General features: G+C 41.7%; 1 protein-coding gene across 1 annotated transcript; it reads right to left on the bottom strand.

Annotated features, from left to right (window-relative positions):
- Positions 1-5,989: 5,989 nt before the first annotated feature.
- Positions 5,990-7,999, bottom strand: LOC145127407 (uncharacterized). The gene is made up of 4 exons (XM_079062610.1): positions 7,574-7,999; positions 7,401-7,520; positions 6,883-7,170; positions 5,990-6,709 (listed from the first exon to the last, which is right to left on the bottom strand). Exons 1-4 carry the CDS (start codon positions 7,997-7,999, stop codon positions 5,990-5,992), a joined length of 1,554 nt encoding a protein of 517 aa, XP_078918736.1.
- Positions 8,000-17,769: the final 9,770 nt, after the last annotated feature.

Here is a 17,769-nt window from a genome sequence, read left to right as displayed (position 1 = left end):
AGCAAGACATGAACAAATTTTTGTGATTTTATATAAAGGATTTAAACAGGATTAAAACTTATGCGATTAATACAATAAAAAGATCATTATATTTTATAAAACACTTAGATATTTTATCCCCGTTGTAAAATGCCGAGCATAAGGGAAGTTTTCAACCATAATTGTAAGGTTCTCAGAGTAATACATGAATTGAATACGTTAATAAACATATAAACTATAATAGGTATAGTTTATGGAACAATTACCTTATTAACGCACGAAACATAGATTCAACGCGAATAAACATATAAACTATATAGGTTATAGTTTATGGATCATATAAACAGTCATTTAAATTCAAGGGATTCATTTTATTCTACACCTAATCGTTAGTATAGCATTTTAAGAGTGAGCATCTTCGCGTACTTACCTAAGTACTAACAAAAGTCCTGAGATTATAACAAGAGTCTCCTGGAGGGAGAACATGAATTTGTGTATAGATCTATATGGGACTGACAATCCCGTACCGCAACTGTTAGCTACAGTTAGGCCGACAGGCCTGGTGACAAAGTCATTTCGATTCCGACACCTGAAGAACGTCGTTCAGTCAATTCAATGGTCAAGTACGGTTATGACAACTCATAAATTTGGTACTAAATAATACGATTAATGTATGAATGGTAATAACTTAAATTAGTTTTATTTTAAATTAATAGAACTACTATACATATTGGAGGACTCCAGGGTTTTCATAACATACTATACATTACTGGTGATAGCTAGGGATTTCATATCATAGTTTTCATACTAAACAATACCATACAACATCACTGGTGGTATCTAGGTATATAAACTAACACTTTCATATAGAGCTAATGAACACAGTATCGAACTAACACTTCAGTCTTGGGGTTTAAGACGACTTTTTAATACTAAAGAAAATACTGGATTTTCTTGAGAACATGTAAACATTTTAACAGATTCATAGACAGGTTTTCATTTCAAAAACATATTTATGAACTCACCAGCTTTAATGCTGATACTCTTTCAAAACCGCTTGTATTCTCAGGAAATCAGTAGACAGGTACTCCCGCAGGCATTTGAGAAGACGGAGGTTATAGTGTCTCGTCTGTTACATTTTTGTTATACTTTTGCTGTATACAAACTATGTATCAAACATATGTAAATATTTTACTTATTCAATGTAGTGGTTGTGTTTTACTTTGATTACTATGATGCACTTGTTGTGATACTGTACACGACGTCCTCCACCCCCGAACGTTTCCGGCGTTCCGGTTTGGGGGTGTGACATAACTGCCTGACGATATCAATTCTGGGCGTCACCAAGGCTTTTGTCACATCATGATTGGTCGTGAGTAAATGAGAAGATCTCGGGGAATATTCGTCCCTCGTGGAGGGAAGCGAACTGTTGCCCCGGCGCTGGATTACTTGGGACAAGTCTGGGCCTTGGCCAAGGTTCTGACGAGATAACGTCTCGTTTGTACTTCCGTTGCGTTTAACGTGACCGTTCATGGAAACGTTAACAAGTCCCTTAGGCCAGTAGACTCATGCGTTGGTGACGTAGCGGAGTTATTCTGGTCTACTCACATACATGTGGTGGCCTGCTACTGGCAGCTTGTGTAGTTGGCAGGGCAAAATCGCCATTGTTCGGCAGTTTCATCATGAAAACGGTTCGCTGCCCCATTGATGGCATTAAAACCCCTTCTACGTGTTTCTCTTTGCCTTGTTGTTCTTGAGAAAAACCTTTTCAACCCTTTCTTGATATTTTTCCATGGCTACCACTTATACATTGGGGAGAGATCTTACCACTGAGGAATGGGAGTCTTTCGAGTTCCGATTCGGGTTTGTCCCCGAACACGGAGTGTAAATCCCCCTACCTGATGCATCAATTTACAGTCCTCCCCAGGGCAAATTCGATATCCCAATCGCCTTGTTCGAGGAAGGTATGCGCTTTCATACCACCTATTTCTTCAACCTGATCATCCGGGAATATGGGTTTTCAGTGACAGAGTTGACACCTATCTCTATAAACAAGATAGTGGGTTTCGAACTCCTCTGCCGTGCCCTAGGTCGCCTGCCAACTGTTCTGACTTTCAAGCACTTCTTCAATGCCTCTACTCAGTCGGGGACTCGAACCCTTTCCCGCCGACGGGGAGTCCATACTTTTATCCATGATAAAAGTCAAAGAGAAACTGGAGGATAAATTATTATGGGTGAACAACGATCTCATGGTGCTCAGTTACCCAAGGGATAAGGTGTACGTCGACCGTGCTCCCACACTGTTCGGTGCTGACCAAGAACTGGCTGATATCCTGGAGAATATCAACATCAATGGTGACGATTGGCTTGACTGGTTCTTGGCCACTGGCCGAATGAGCGCTGCTTGGAGGGCTTGCGGGAAGATGCCTGAGTTCTTCGTTGAGAAAGAGGGTATTCTCTTGCTCCTCTCCCCCCCTCCCCGCCCCTTTTTTTGAAAAATTGGTAAAACACGTTTAAATCGGCATTCTGCTTAACCATCATTATCTTTTGTTTTGTTTCCTGGTGTGGAGGAAGTTATTTCTTTAGAGAAAGCTCTTCATGGTCTGTTTGACATTGATCTTCACTGCCGTGACGTCGATCTTGTGGAGGCTCTTCCACCCCCTGTTTCTGGTCAAGGAATCGGGGCTAGACACGAGTCTCCTGCCGGTTCAGGCGGTGCCGTGGGTGATGGTGCTGGTGTTGACGATGAGTCGGATTTCCACGACGTCGTTGTCACTGGTGCTTCCCAGAAGGATCCTACCCCTTCTGGGTCTCCGAGGAGTCTTCACCGTGTCAAGAGGTGCTTCACTGTTATGGAAACCTCTGCCGGCGGTCTTGCCAAGACTGCTAACTCTGAGCCCCCTCTTCGCAAGAAACGTAATATGAGTTTCTTGCTTGAGGGTTCCAGGAGCTCCACCCGTGCCCCCGATGAGTGTCCTTCGAAACTGTCGGAGGGGGCACCCAATCGGGCAACTGAATCGCCCTGTCGTATAGTAGAGGGAAACGCCGATAAGGCCAGCCCTATTCCCACCGCTAGAGGAGTCGAGGCGAAGACTGGGTCTTCGCCTTCCCATGATCTTGCATCAACTTCTTTTGATAAGACCACAACCATCCCCCTTCTTGTAGGTTCTCGTCTGGATGCCTACACGCCTGCCTGGAAGCTAACTGCCCTAGACCTTGTCTCTGATCATAACGCCGCTCTCGAGTGGTGTCAGCACACGTTTCCTCCTGCTACCAATGAGGCCCTATCTGTCCTTTCGGACGAGCATATGGCCGAAAACTTGTTTTACGACGCTGCCCAAGTGTCATCTTACTTATTCGTAGCCACTGATGGTATTTCCAATATGGAGACCCTCAAGTCTGACTCTGACAGGAAGAACATTGAATGTGAAGAGCTAAGGGCCCAGGTGGTAAAGTTAGAAGCCGACAAGTGTGGCTTGTAGACCAAGCAGGAGGTGGTGCTGATCTAGAAAACAAGATTGGCGGATCAAGTGGCGAAGTCGGAGGAACAGGTGGGGCGGCTGAACGATCGTGTGGGGGCCCTGAGTCTGGAGAACGCCGATCTGAGCAGGCGGACGGCAGAACTGGAAGTTGATTTGGATGCTGAGAACGTCGCAAGGGGAGCGCTGGAGAATGATATTTCTTGGATCCTTAGCGACGGACTCAGTCGGGTAGTTGACTGGGTGATCGAGAGCCCCCAGTTTCCCCAGGGTTTGGTACAGGTGCGGGTGGCTTTTGAGGTGGTGGGGGTGGAGCAGCGAAAGAGGGCTGCTACAGAGCTGGTGATCGCTGGGGATTTTAATGTAGAGGCTGAAGTGGACGTGGACACCAAGGTCCAAGAGATGGAAGATGCCCTGGCTGCTTTCACTGAAACAGACTTTTCCAGCTATCTTCGCCTGGTTAATTTGGACATCGTCGGGCTCCGTAGTCACTGTCAAGAAGCTCAGAGCGATGGGTCAGGCTCCGGCCCAAGCTCTGCTCCTGGTGATAAGTAGCCCTGTTTTGCGACTTGTTCTCATGTGATTTCCTTGAACAATAGTTTCTTTTCCTTTGATTGTTTATGGTCTTTTCTGCCCTCTGTGGCCATTTGAAAGTCTGGGGGTCTGGCAACTATGACAATGTTTTCTTTATATTTGTGGGTATGAATGTTTGATACTAAAGAACATATTCTTTTTGTTTGGTTGCTTTATGTATGGTTTATGTTGGCCATCACATTGTATTGATGGAGGGTCTGTTTACACCTGACCTGAGTTCTTTTACTGGTGAACTCTTTATGCTTTACTGAAGCTGGTCTTTGAGAAATTTCTTCTAATTTGCTTCTTAAAGGCCCTGGGTGTAGCCAAGATCGTCCTCTTGAGGCTCACCCAGTTTTGTTTTTTTCTGATTAGTGGAAGGTTATGACTCTTCTACACTTTTATCACATGTTCTTTCATATGTATACTATAATGTATTTGATGAATATGTTTTGGGGGAAAGGTTATGAGCCTTTTTGATAAAACCCCCTGGCTACCTCCTTGTGACGATTTCGCTCGTGTGACGTTGGATGATCAGTCGTTGTTTTCACACAGTAAATGCACATAATCTCTTTTGCTTAATTTTTTAGGCTTAAAATAAGAAGCAACTAAATTGCTTTCTCTTTTTTGCTTGTTTTATTGTTGGAGCGTTATAAAACTAAAAATGATAATGTAATTTCTGTTGTTTACATTTATATGTCGAAACTAATATAAAATGCCTTTGCTAGCATTGAACGATGCTCATTTTAAGAGTAAAAATGGTGCAGGCTCTGCGCATTGCACGTTCTTGGAATTACACGCCCGTCCTGAGCTTCCAGGACATAAGCACTATTCTTACGGGATTCCACGATTTTGTACGGTCTTTCCCAAGTGACACTAAGTTTCCCCAATGGTTCAGCATGGCTAGACTCATTCTTTCTTAGCATCCATTCTTCAACTTTGAAGTTTTTGGCCTGGACTTGGCGGCTGTAATAGTTCTCAGTTCGTGATTTGTACAGTGCTTGGTGCAACTGTGCCGCCTCACGTTTTCCGTCGAGCATGTCCAGGTCTTGGCGTCACCCTTCTTCGTTGGCTGTTTCCTCGAAACTCTCTGTTCGTCGGGAGCCGACCACTATTTCCAATGGGAGGACCGCTTCCGTACCGTAGGTTAGAATAAATGACGTTTCTCCCGTTCTTAACCTTGTTGTGGTACGATAGGACCACGACAGTGTCGGGAGTTCATCCACTAGAGCGGACTTTGACCTGAGTAGCCTTTTCTTCAAAGCATTAACTATGGTTTTGTTTGATCTTTCGGTTTGCCCATTGGCCTGAGGGTGTGCCACTGACGTGAACCGGCGATGAATTTTTTTGTCTTCACACCACTCTTTGAAGGGATCTCCTTCAAATTGTGTGTCGTTATCGCTTATTAGGATTCTAGGTGTGCCGAAACAGGCCAAGATATTCTTGGTCATGAATTTTATCATTTGTTTTCCAGTAACGGTGGCCAGTGGTTCTGCTTCTATCCACTTCGTGAAATAATCCACGGCCACCAGAAAAAATTTCACACCCCTGCCGCTGGTAGGAAAGGTCCCACTATGTCAATCCCCCATTGGTGGAAGCGCCAAGGGCTGGTGATGCTAGTCAACGGAATGGCCGGTTGATTTTGGAAAGGAGCGAATGCCTCGCATTCCTTGCATTTCTTGGTTAGGGATGAAGCGTCGTTGTACACGTCTGGCCAATATACCCCTAGGCGGAGTATTTTTCTTGTGAGTGTTCGAGCGCCTTCATGTGCCGCCACATCCCCCGAATGACTTTCTTCTAGGAATGTCTTCCCCTCTTCGTTGGAGATGCACTTTAGCCATGGATTAAGATACCCTCTTCGGTATAGTTGGTTAACCGTGATTGCAAAATGTGACACCCTGATCTTGAATTTTCTTGCCTCCTCAGGGTCATCTCGTAGCACACCATGGTGCAAGTAATCAACAAACGCCATGGTGCAAGTAATCAACAAACGGTGTAGTCGATACTGTATTGACCTTTTGGTTATCGATACTTTTCTCCGGGAGCACTTCGACTAGCACTTTCTTTGTTAAGTGATCATAGGAAGTTGAGGATAACTTGTTGAGGGCATCCGCCCTTGCGTTCTGTCCCTGGGAGATTTGTTTTATGGAAAAGGTTTTGAACATGCTGGTTAGACTTCGGACTGCTTTTAAGTATTTTTGTATCCTTGAGTCTTTAGCATCATACGTTCCATTTATCTGGTTTGTGATAAGCAGTGAATCGCTGAGGGCTGCCAATTGCTTTGCGCCAACCTCCTTGGCCAGCCTCAGACTTGCCAGGAGTGCCTCATACTCTGCCTCATTGTTGGATACTTGAAAGTCGAATTGCAACGCGTAAGTGACCTCTTCGCCTTTGGGGCTTTGAAGGATTAGGCATGCGCCTGAGACTTCCTTACTTGATGCTCCATCGGTGTACAGCTTCCAGAGTTCCTTACCGGCTTCGGGCTCGAGTGGCTCGGTGGAGATGGTTGTTGGTACTCCCTTGATCGTATCTGGGATTTCGACCAAGAATTCTGCAAGAGCCTGGGCTTTGATGCTGGTTTTGGGGTGGTATTGGATGTCGTGTTCAACCAACTCTATGGCCCATTTGGCCAGGCGCTCGGACTTTTCTAGCCTTAGTAGAACTTGCTTATCGGGTAACTAGTCAGAACATCCACCTTGTAGGCTTGGAAATATCTTCGTAGTCGCCTGACTGCGTAAAACAGGGCGAGGACCGGCTTTTCCAAGGCCGGGTAATTGACTTCTGGCCCTTGCAGGGCCCTGCTAACGAAATGAATGGGGATCTACTTGCCTTCTCTCTCCACTGCTAGTACAGAGGAGATGGCCCCTTCAGAGGCTGCTAAGTACATCTGTAGTGTCTCCCCTGGGAGTGGGCAGGCGAGAGCCGGGGGTTGTTGTAGGGTGTCTTTTAGTTTTTGCAACGCCGCATCGGCTTCCTCTGTCCATTTAAACTGCCTTTTGTCTACACATCCCTTGAGTGTCTGGTACAGAGGAAGTGCTTTCTCTGCAGATTTGGCAATGAACCTTCCCAACGCCGTCAACCTACCGCTGATCTCCTGTACCCTATTGAGATTGTGGGGAGCTTTCGATTTGAGGAACTCCTGTATTTTAGTGGGATTAGGGAGAATCCCTCCTTAGATACCTAATACCCAAGGAATTGCCCTTCCTCGACTCCAAAGGTACACTTAGCTGGGTTTAACTTCATTTGCGCAATAACTAGCGTTCTGAAGGTTTATTCCACATCTTGGAGCAATATTTCCTCATCGCGGCTCTTGACTACCATATCGTGGACGTAGACGTTGATATTCTTACCAATTTGATCGGCACATACCTTGTTCATCACCCTTTGATAAGTAGCACCCACGTTTTTGAGCCCAAATGGCATTTTCTGGTAGCAGAAGGTGCCTTTTTCTGTATGGAAGTTTGTTTTCACCTCATCTATTCGTTTCATCTGTACCACGTGATAACCCTTGTACGCATCAAGGAAACATTTGAGCCGAAAACCTTCAAGCGACTGGACATTCTGATTGATCTACGGGAGAGGGTAACAATCCTTGCGCATGCGTTATTAAGATTCGAATAATCAATGCACATTCGCCATGACCCATTGGATTTCTTCACCATGATGGAATTTTCTATCCATGTCGGGAACATGACCTCCTGGAGTATGCCAACATTCACTAGGTCAGCCACTTCTATGTTTATAGCCCTGTTCCGGTCTGCTGCCTGGCCCCTTTTCTTTTGTTTAACAGGGTTGCTCCCTGGTGCGATATTAAGGCTATGTTCTATAACTTTTCGATCGACGCCCGTCAGATCGGTTGGTTTTCCAAGTGAAATAGTCGAGTATTGTTTTAGCAGTTCCACCAGTCGTGCCCTGGTTTCGTCTGACAAGTGAGTGCCAATTCGCACGAGCTCTTCTGGATATTCCATGCTTATTTGGTGGTGCTCGGTGGAACATCCCTCTTTTGACTACTTTGGCACTCGCACAAGCTCGGGAGCGGCTATGATTTGTTGATACTGTTGTGCCCTAGTGTTTGTAGCGAGGATCGTCACTGATCCCTGGCGTGTGCTAAATTTAACTATGTCATGGGACGAGGTGTAGTGAGGAGATTGCCGACCGTCCGAGCAGAATGTTGTGTTCTTTCGGATATCGGATCACAGAGAATTCAATTGTTCTTGTGATTCGATCCCTCTAATCGGGACTGACCATCGTTAAGGGCAGTTGAATTGTGCCCAATGGCCACAAGCTGTGTTCAGTGACCCCTATCAACGACCCACCAGTTGGGGGCTGTAGCCCCTCCTTCCACGCATCTGGTTGTTGTCTAAAATAGTGCTCGTAGAGTATATGAGAGAAACTACCGTTTTCAATATATATTCGATGGATTTTTGTGTTACGAATGAATGCAAATACGAGGAGCGGATATCACAGATCCCAGTTCAATGGTGTGGGATCGTTGCTCGAAAAATTGATATTGAGTAGATTTCTCGAGAGTACCTCTATTTCATCCCCTGTTTGATGAGTCGTGTTTCTCTTACGAGGATTACAGATAGTAACTACTTCTATGCCGTCATACGGAGGTCCTTGTAGTAGATCGAGATGCAATATCGCCATCTGAGGCGATGAACCTTCCGATGACAACTGCCAGAAACTACTTTGGAGTACTGGCCTCGTAGCCGGTGAGATCTGTGCCATGAGCACCTGGATTGGGGTCTATGACGTATACTTGCGGTGGTGTCCTCTGGGTATCACCAACAGCATTTGAAACAACTCTCCTACTGCATGCCCAGGTGTTGTTGGGCTTAGATCGCCGTTTTTTGAAGAACCAGCGTCGTTAATTGCTGTATCCTTCTGAGGATACGTCCGGATGGCGCGAAATGTTGTGACAGGCTCTACAGGGGGTTTGGATGCTTGATGATGTAACATCCTTCAGAGCTTTCCTAAGAACACAATCACAGAAGAACCATTAGAGGACGACCGACTGTTCTCCCGGGACGTCACTCCGACGATTAAGTTAGTTTTCTGAGATAGAGAATTAGGGTAAATTCATGAGAAAGAAGATGGATCCCTTCCTTGAGGCGGAAGAGATCCTTTTATACCTGTTACTAATGTATCGTGGGGACCTCGTCCAATGAGTGTGATACGTGGCCACCTCTAACTGGGAGAATTATGCCTACGTTAACTATGTCATTGCTGCTCACCTCTAAGATCGTCAATCAAATGAGTCAAGCATCAGAGCTAACAACTCAACTATCTGCTTCTTGAAGGACTACCGCTAAATTCTGTCGATAAGATATAGAGTTTGCTCATATTATTGTAACGAATATCTTTTAGCCAAGATCACTTCCGAACTTCCTAAAGCCCAGATCTTAGCTAAAGGACCCATCGAAGAACCAAAACTTGGTTTTGTCTAGCTCAAAAAGAAGGCCAATCAAAAGGAATTTTTCAGAGTGCTTGACAAACATCTTGTTCCTACCAAGATTCTTCAAAAGTTCACTTTAAATGCGGCCAAGAGTGATTCCACTCAACACATGAAGAAGAAATTCATTGAGCATCTCAAATGGTACATCTAAGTCCGAAGTTGGCTTAAAAGTGCTTATCTGTTTGTATTTGATGAGGCTAAGTGATTAGTCAAATGATTGCTAAGGTCATTTAGGGGGAGATTGTTGATACATGAAGAGTGATCCTTTAGCAATCTGAAGTGAAACCAGTTCCTAAGTAAGAAGTTTTCCGAGATGAATCCAGTTCTGAAGTTAAGATCTGTCCGAGATGCATCTTTAGTTTCTTGCTCTTTAAGTCCGTAATGTGCATTAAATGTTTCAAGTACTACTTTGTTCTTTAGTCATTGTTTTATTGTATATTACATGGGACAAGATCAACAAAAGTGGTTGTGTCAGTCTATTAATCTTCAGTGGTCTTTTAGTCTATGACTTTAACAAATTTGTCTTTTTGTCATTCCTTGTCTATTTAATGAATTATAACCTTATTGTTGAACACGCATGATGGCAACATTCTCATTCATATCAGTAGCAAGAATCATTCAGTCAAATCATTCTCTCTATCATTCTTATTGCACTTAAATCTCTCTGCACTATTCATACTTACTTACTTTTATCATATTTGAGCACTTTGTTGAACTTCTTAATTTCAAGACAAGACTGGTTTACCAGACTTGACTGGAACTCTAATATTAGTAGTAGACATTAATCTTAAGTTAATTCAACGTTTGAGTTTCGCACAGATCACTATTTTTTTTGCTTTCACACATGTTCACTCTTTCTCACTTTCAATGTTATAATTCATATACCCTGTGGTGTTAGGCATTGTCATGTGGTTTTTGCATTGAGATTTGGATTTTGAGTAATGGTGTAATTGTTGGGTTTTAATCAGGATCGTTTTCCCAAAAACGTTAAAAACGACAATAGAAGCTTTAAAATAGAATAAACGTAAAACTCTTTTTAACCCACCAATGATGATTTTGCAAAGCATGGAAAGATTAAAAAAATAATAGAAGGAAAAGTGTTACAACCTTTGAGGAATTTGATTCCTCTAAGGAGGCTGGTAGTTGATGAAGTGATGCATGAAGCTCGAAAGGAGAATCTCTCTAAACGTATCCACCAAGCAAGAGTAAACTACTTCAAGATGATAGTCTTCACTTGTATTAAGTTGTGCTTAATCTATTTAGACTTATACCGAATAAGCCGTAAGGAGAAGCAACTTTTGAACCATCAAATCTAGCACCAAATTGCAAGAAAGAAAATAGGGAATAAAAGCTCACAAACTCGGAATTTGCTAGCCCATATGGTGAGAAAATGAAACCAAAGAACAACCAAATAAACTAGCTAAAGCTCTGTTTATATACACACGAAGTGTACTAAAGTCAAGCCTAGTAAAATGGAAGGGTATGATCTTCTTACAAGCATGGAATGAAGTTAAAACAATCACAACACTCCAAATCCACTCACCATTTAAAGTTACGCCTTCATGTAGTCAGGATGGGATGTTTGTGTGATTTTCACTCAAGCCCTTAAGTAGCTAGCTAGAATGTAACTAATTGGTTACTCAAAGTGTCCATTTATTTTATACATATACATATTCATACCTTATGAATATAACTAGTGTTTATTCTCTTTTGTTATTATTTTCAATAAACAATAATTCCTAATATGATCATAAAATATTAGTTTCATAAAATATTGTTTTCCCAATTAAATACAAGTATTGATTATATTTTTTTAACAATAACCTTACTCTAATAAATAGTAAGTTGTTATAAGGTGTGCCCTATAGGGTCATATGTCATTAACAAATATCATTCTATAATGAATCTTGAGCATAAAGATCTTTCAATAATACCTAAATATTTATGTCTGGAAGCATTTTACAATGTCATCTTCCCAATTAGATTCTGACTGGAATGTTTGGGTTGATTTTTTTTGCTAGATTTATGTTTATTTTGCTTTTAGAAATCTCCATTTAAGATCATCATTTTGTGCCTTGGGCTTGTGATTGAATTCAAATTCTAAGAAATTTCCATTTGGGGACACATAATGTGACTTTAAAGCTAAAAATATTTATTCTCTTCTATTCATAATACAAAGCTATATATATAATATTCATTTTTGTTACATAAAAATATGAGATGATTTCCTATTTCCCTTCTTTATCTTCATGGAAGGTTTCCTTATGTATATGATCATAGTCAAAACCCTTATAATGTCACATATTAGGTCAACCATTTCAATTCCAATAGATGAACGAATATTTGCATAAATAAAAGTTGAATTTGTTATTTAGGCACATGAAATTCTCATATTTTTACATTGATCAACATTATGTTTAGATGGATAACGTTTCCAAAATTTTCATTATAGTGACAGAAACTTTCAAGATCTAAACCTTAATATACCAAAATGACCTAAAGGATCAAGATAACTTGCATAACTTAAAGGGAAGGAAGAAGATCATAACTTTCCTAATCTATGAGGTCCAACAAGCATTTCAAAATTGATCAAAAGATGTTGGACTCCACTCAACTCCAAGATTAACCATAAAATGGACCAGGAAGTGCCAAAAATCACAAACGACAAGACGTAGAGTACTAAAGAGTAAGATATGAAATTTATACTCACAAAAGTCAAGAAATGAAGTGACTTTGATGGATCCAAATTTGAAACAACATTCCTTACAACCGAAAGAACTTTTTTGATCTTCAAGCATCATCAAATCACCATCAAAAGCATCCAAAAAAGGTTTATGGAGAGAGGAGAAGCTCAAGTCATGAAGAGGGAGGGTAGGCGTGACAATAGAAGGAAACACATCACTAACCGTCGATAAAAATAATGGAAATAGACAAATATAATAGGCTAAAATTGACTATTTGTCTAATTATAATAAAAGTACACTATTACATCCTCTCATATTCGTAAAACTAGGAGTAGAGTAGTGGAAAGCTAAAAAGAAGGCAGTCAAAAAGTTGTGACTATATATATATATATATATATATATATATATATATATATATATATATATATATATATACACACACACCCATCACTAACCGTCGATAGAAATAATTGAAATAGACAAATGTAACAGGCTAAAACTGAATATTTTTCAAATTATAATAAAAGCAAACTATTACGTCCTCCCATATTCGTAAAATTAGGAGTAGAGTAGTGGAAAGATAAAAATTAGGCACTCAAAAAGTCAACCGCACACAAAAATGTGTGTCGTAATTAGCAACATAAAAATCATTGAATTTTAGCTAAAACAATAAAAAGTAAAGTAGTAGTACTCCTCGATATAAGACCAACAAGACCAAGAAACACAAAAAACGGAGTCAATATGAGAAAGTTATGATTTTTATAAAATCATTAGGGAAACCCCGTACATGATAATGAACTAAAAATAAAGTTGAAATTAGCTAAAAAATCTAAAGTAAAGTTGTAGTACTCCTCAATGGCTACGTGTGGGTATAAAGAACTTCAAAAACAGAGCTAGTATACAGAAGATACGAATTTTACAAAACCCGGTAAAGAGAGACGCGTGACACTTTTGACCCCTAGCGCGATCTGACGATCGGATTGGTGAAGATACGAGAGAGGTGGCCGTGTTAGGGAGTGACACATGTCCATGCCTAGGTGGAGCAAATGCGCCGAAACGTAGCACACACCATCGAAAATATGTGGCACATTTCCCAAAAACTACTATAAATAGCAGGTCGAGGTCAGACCATTCTCCACACCCTACTATGACCTCCCTCTCTCTAATATACCCGATTTTTTTTTTCTCTCTCTCTCTCTCTCTCTCTCTCTCTCGAGCGGTCCTGAGTTTCGGCGCCTCCCGACAGGAAACCCCAAGCTGTCAAGCACACTTCGAGGGTGACTTCGTGGCCGGACTTTTACAATTTCCAAAAGTTTTCGGGGCGGGGGGTATACATGTTAATTTAATAAATTATTCATTATAAAATTAACTATTATTGTTATATTATAATCAATATTTTATGCGTTGTTGTTTTGCTCAAATTTTATGGATAATATTTTTCCTAGTAGTTACTCTGCTCAGATTATATGGATAATATTATGCCTAGTCGTTACTCTGCCCAATCTTTACGGATATGATTGTACCTAGTGGTTACCTGTTGAAGGGGAAAAACTTTGAGAGAATCACACTTGAACAAGAGTTAGTACAAGTATAATAAGATGCGGAATAAAGTTTAACTCAAGGATCATATGCTCAACAATAATAATATGTTAGATGTTAAGGTGTTAGAGTGTTAGATGCGGAAATATAAAGAAATATAAATGACAACAAGTATTATATCAAGTAGACACTTAAGTTGATTCTTAACAAATATTGCATTCAATCTAAGTTAGTTAATGTGATCAAACTTAGTGATGAAGTCACGAATGATTTGCTCCAAAGGAGATTACGATCAGTGAAATAATAAGAGTATTTGAAGATGAGAGAGTAAGATGAGATATGAGATTCAAGAGAGATGTTTTTGAGAGATGCGTTTCATTCAGAATAAGAGAACTCTATTTATAGAGTTCTAAAGATTACAAAAGTTCTATCTGTTAAAAGTTGCACGCAGGGTACATTGGATAAAAGAAAGTACATTTAGAAAAACAGATAAAAGACTAAGACTAAGTGCTGATGACGATGACTGCAGTTGCGGTACTTGATTGTTGATGAGAAAGTGGTTGCGGATAAGAGAGAGGTTGCGGTTTGGATTAAGTTTAAGAGGGTCACTTCTATGTTTCAACAATTTCCCCTAAGTGACCTCTTCAACTTTCCTTTCATGCGTAGAGCTTGAGAAACTTGATGAGAATCCACCAGAACTTCCTGACTTCTTTAAGCCACACAATTCTCCTTGAAATTTCAAACTTTACTTCAGCAGTTGTGTGTTTTGATTTGTTGACTGCAGTTTGAGTGATCTATAATTGCTTCTGGGTCATGCGGTTCATGACAGTCATTGGAATGAAGGTTTTTGTTTCATCATTTAAGCGTTTGAAAATGACTCCAAGATCTGGGAAGTTAGTTACTTGAAGGGATCTTTCTTGAAAGTCTTCAGTCAGGACCGGAGCTAGTTCAAGAGGAGGAAGATTGAACTTCTGAGCAAGTGTTGGGTGGATGTCCGCATCAATTCTTGCAAAGTCACACATAGTCTCTTTTAGAAAGGTTCAAGCCCTTTCATACGCAGTCTTCATCTTTGGGTGTTTTTCAGAATTGTTCTGAAATACCTTTGCAATCAGGAAGATTTCCTCTGGGTTCATGCAAGGGAAATCAGCTTGCGTTCGAATGTAGTCTGAATTTCTTCTGGTGAGGGTATATTGGATGAATTCTGCTTTCATGATTTTTCTGGGCTTGTAGTTTTTGACTGCGGTTGGCCTGTCATTTGATCATATTTTCTCGATTGCAGATCCATGCTTGGCATGAAATCTGCGAAGTCTTTCAAACTCTAGTGGCAACCTTTGATCATCTGGGAGGTCGCGGTAAAACAATTCAAACACTGTAAAGAACTTTGCATTGGTAGAGATGGGAATGTCCCAATAACCGTCTGCGGGAGGTTCCGCAAAGGTGAGATAGGGCGTGTAGTCGTCATCGAGTAATCTTCGGATGGGATTAACCCAGGAATTGACAAGGGATTCATCCAGAGTAATGTCGAATCTGTGATCTCTCCAAATTAACTATGCAAATTTAGCTGCTCTCCAGTCATATTTCTTCTGTTTGGTTTTGGGAGAGTCGTAGGAGTTTTCGGATAACATTTCTGGGACTAAGTTTTTGAGATGAGGGGGAGTCTTCGGATGCTGTCAAGAAATATGTTCATCATCTTGAACTGGAGACTGATGAGGAGAATCAATTTGGCTTTTCTGAGGAGATGGTTGCGGAGAAAGTTGCGGGGTAGGAACCTTGTGTGGAGAGATAACTGTTAAAAGGAGTGGATGCGGACCAAGGTTTATGGGTGTCTGTATATGTTGATGCGGATGTGATTGTTGAGGTGAAGTGTGGTCTGCTCCATGGTTTTCACTTCCCCCACTTGAGGAAGGAGCACCGGGTTCCTCCTCAAGCCATTGCTTAAGACCATCAATCTCTCCACAAACTTCATCGAATTGAGCATGTAGTGCATCAGCAAGTTGTTGGTTGTTTTGGATTGCGGTGTTGAAAAGCAATTTGTGGATCTCTTTGGTGAGGCGCAAGATTTTCGGAACATGAAAGTTGGATGTCAAAAAATGACGTAGGCTATTGATAGTGGAATGCAGGACTGAAATTGTGGACTCATATGCATTATGAGTTTCATCCACAAGCTTATTCGATTGAGTGGATTGATCCACAATTATCGCTTGAAGTTGTGTCTTGATTGCGGATACCTCAGAGATAAGGCGCTCTCCAGTTGCCAAAAATTGCTGATGATCAGCTTTGCGGTTGGTATCCATTCCTCGAATACCCATTTCAACTTTAAGAGAGATTCTTTCTGCAGCAAGGCGTTCTCTGGTTTCAATTCATTCAATGCGATCAATGAGAGACTGCGGTCTAGGCATATCATCTTGTGGCGGTTGAGTAGATTTTACAGCAGCTAGGATCTTATCAACTTTATCTTGCAAACTCAAGATATCTTTTCTTGAGACGGCTAACTTCTTTTTCTTCTTCTTCTCCTTGGGCTTTGAAGTAGAATGTTGTGATCCGCTCGACTCTTCGTCTTCTTCTTCGAAGAACATCATCACCTCATCTGATCGTTCCCGTTGGTTGACCTCATTTATGTCAAAGTCATCAAAGCCAAAAGTAGGCCCAAAATTGACTTCTATTGCGGTTCCGTCATCTTGAGAGTCATGAGCAGCAGTTGTTAGAGGGGGCCTGGATTCACCTGCACCATCTGGAAGGGACTAAAATTTGCAGATGGTCTCAGCCATTGCGGTCATCCATTCTTGAATTTTGATTATGTTGGTTACGGTGTTGGCGTTGTTGATTGCATCTGCCAAGTATTACCACCGATTGAATTTCCTGCTCCTTGAGCTGAAGCTGTTTAGATTGCTGATCCTTTCTTGCTTGTATTTCCCTTCGAAAAGCTTCAAACTTTTTGATACCAGACTCGGTCGTGGGACGCTCTCGAGCAAAGGTATCATCAGAGTCATATCCGTCAAGTCCTTGATATCGCACCGAGGTGTCCCTCGGGTTCACGGATCCTTGCATATTTGTGCTCATCGTGCCTAAACCACCTGTATTACATGTAAGCAGAGTAGGATTTCCGGAGCTTCCTTGGTCTCCTTGACCCGTGGTCAAGTTTTGCCTTGGCTCAGTTCTGGAACGGACTGAAGAATTGCCCTGCAGTTCGAAAGGTGTATCTAGTGTTTGGGTGACCAACAAAAGGATGGAGCACAACTCCTCAAGGGTAAAGAAATGAAGACGGGAAGCCCTGGAGACCTTAGGGCGGGAACCAGTTAAATCCTCTTCGGAATGAATTGGGGGTGAGTCTCCATGAAAAGATGAATCGTGCACACTTATTGTGCCAGAGAAGCCGGAGAGGGTTGTAGCGAATGGGCCTGAGGGAGCCCCAAGGACTAACGGAGCCTTTAAGAGACTGTCGTATCGGTCCGGTCATGCATTTGGCTAGAGGTCTTGGTTTTCCTTCTCTTGAGAATAGAGATTGGTACAGAGTCATCATCAGAATTAGTAGGAGAGTGATGAGATTTGGACTCGTCATCTGAAGACACTATATGTCTTAGTTTTCTTTTCTGGGAGGGTTCAGCCTGCTTCAGTATTGAACTCTTAGTGGGAGTACCTCTTGTCTTGGAGTTCCTCTGGGGTCCTTGCTTGGATGAAACCAAACGCTCAAGTATTTTGGCTAGAAGATGGGGCTATGGTACGTTCAAGATTGGTGGCTGCGGTTGAGGATAGTATGTTCTGACTGGGTAGAGGCGGGGTAGAAAGGTATGGGTCAATACCTTCCATAGCCTCTAGATGATCCGTGATGTCTTTGGACTTAAGTCCAACCGTAGTCAGGATGTGCATGGGTAAACATCTGATTGGTCCAAAGATAGATTGATCTTTAGAGGGTGCGTACCTTTTGAGATCACGTGTGATAAAGAAGTTGATATCGTTGCCCATACTGATCTTGGCATCGGAATGAAGATCTGAAATGAAGAGAGCCCAAAATCTTGCAAACGTGAGCTCTGTGGGGTTTTCTCTTGGACATTCCTTA

The sequence above is a fragment of the Lactuca virosa genome, chromosome 7 (assembly GCF_052849685.1).
Source record: "Lactuca virosa cultivar CGN04683 chromosome 7, Lactuca_virosa_CGN04683_v6, whole genome shotgun sequence".
Classification (NCBI taxonomy): domain Eukaryota; kingdom Viridiplantae; phylum Streptophyta; class Magnoliopsida; order Asterales; family Asteraceae; genus Lactuca; species Lactuca virosa.
The sequence above is the reverse complement of the archived record's forward strand: the minus strand, read 5'-3'. Positions and strand labels throughout refer to the sequence as shown.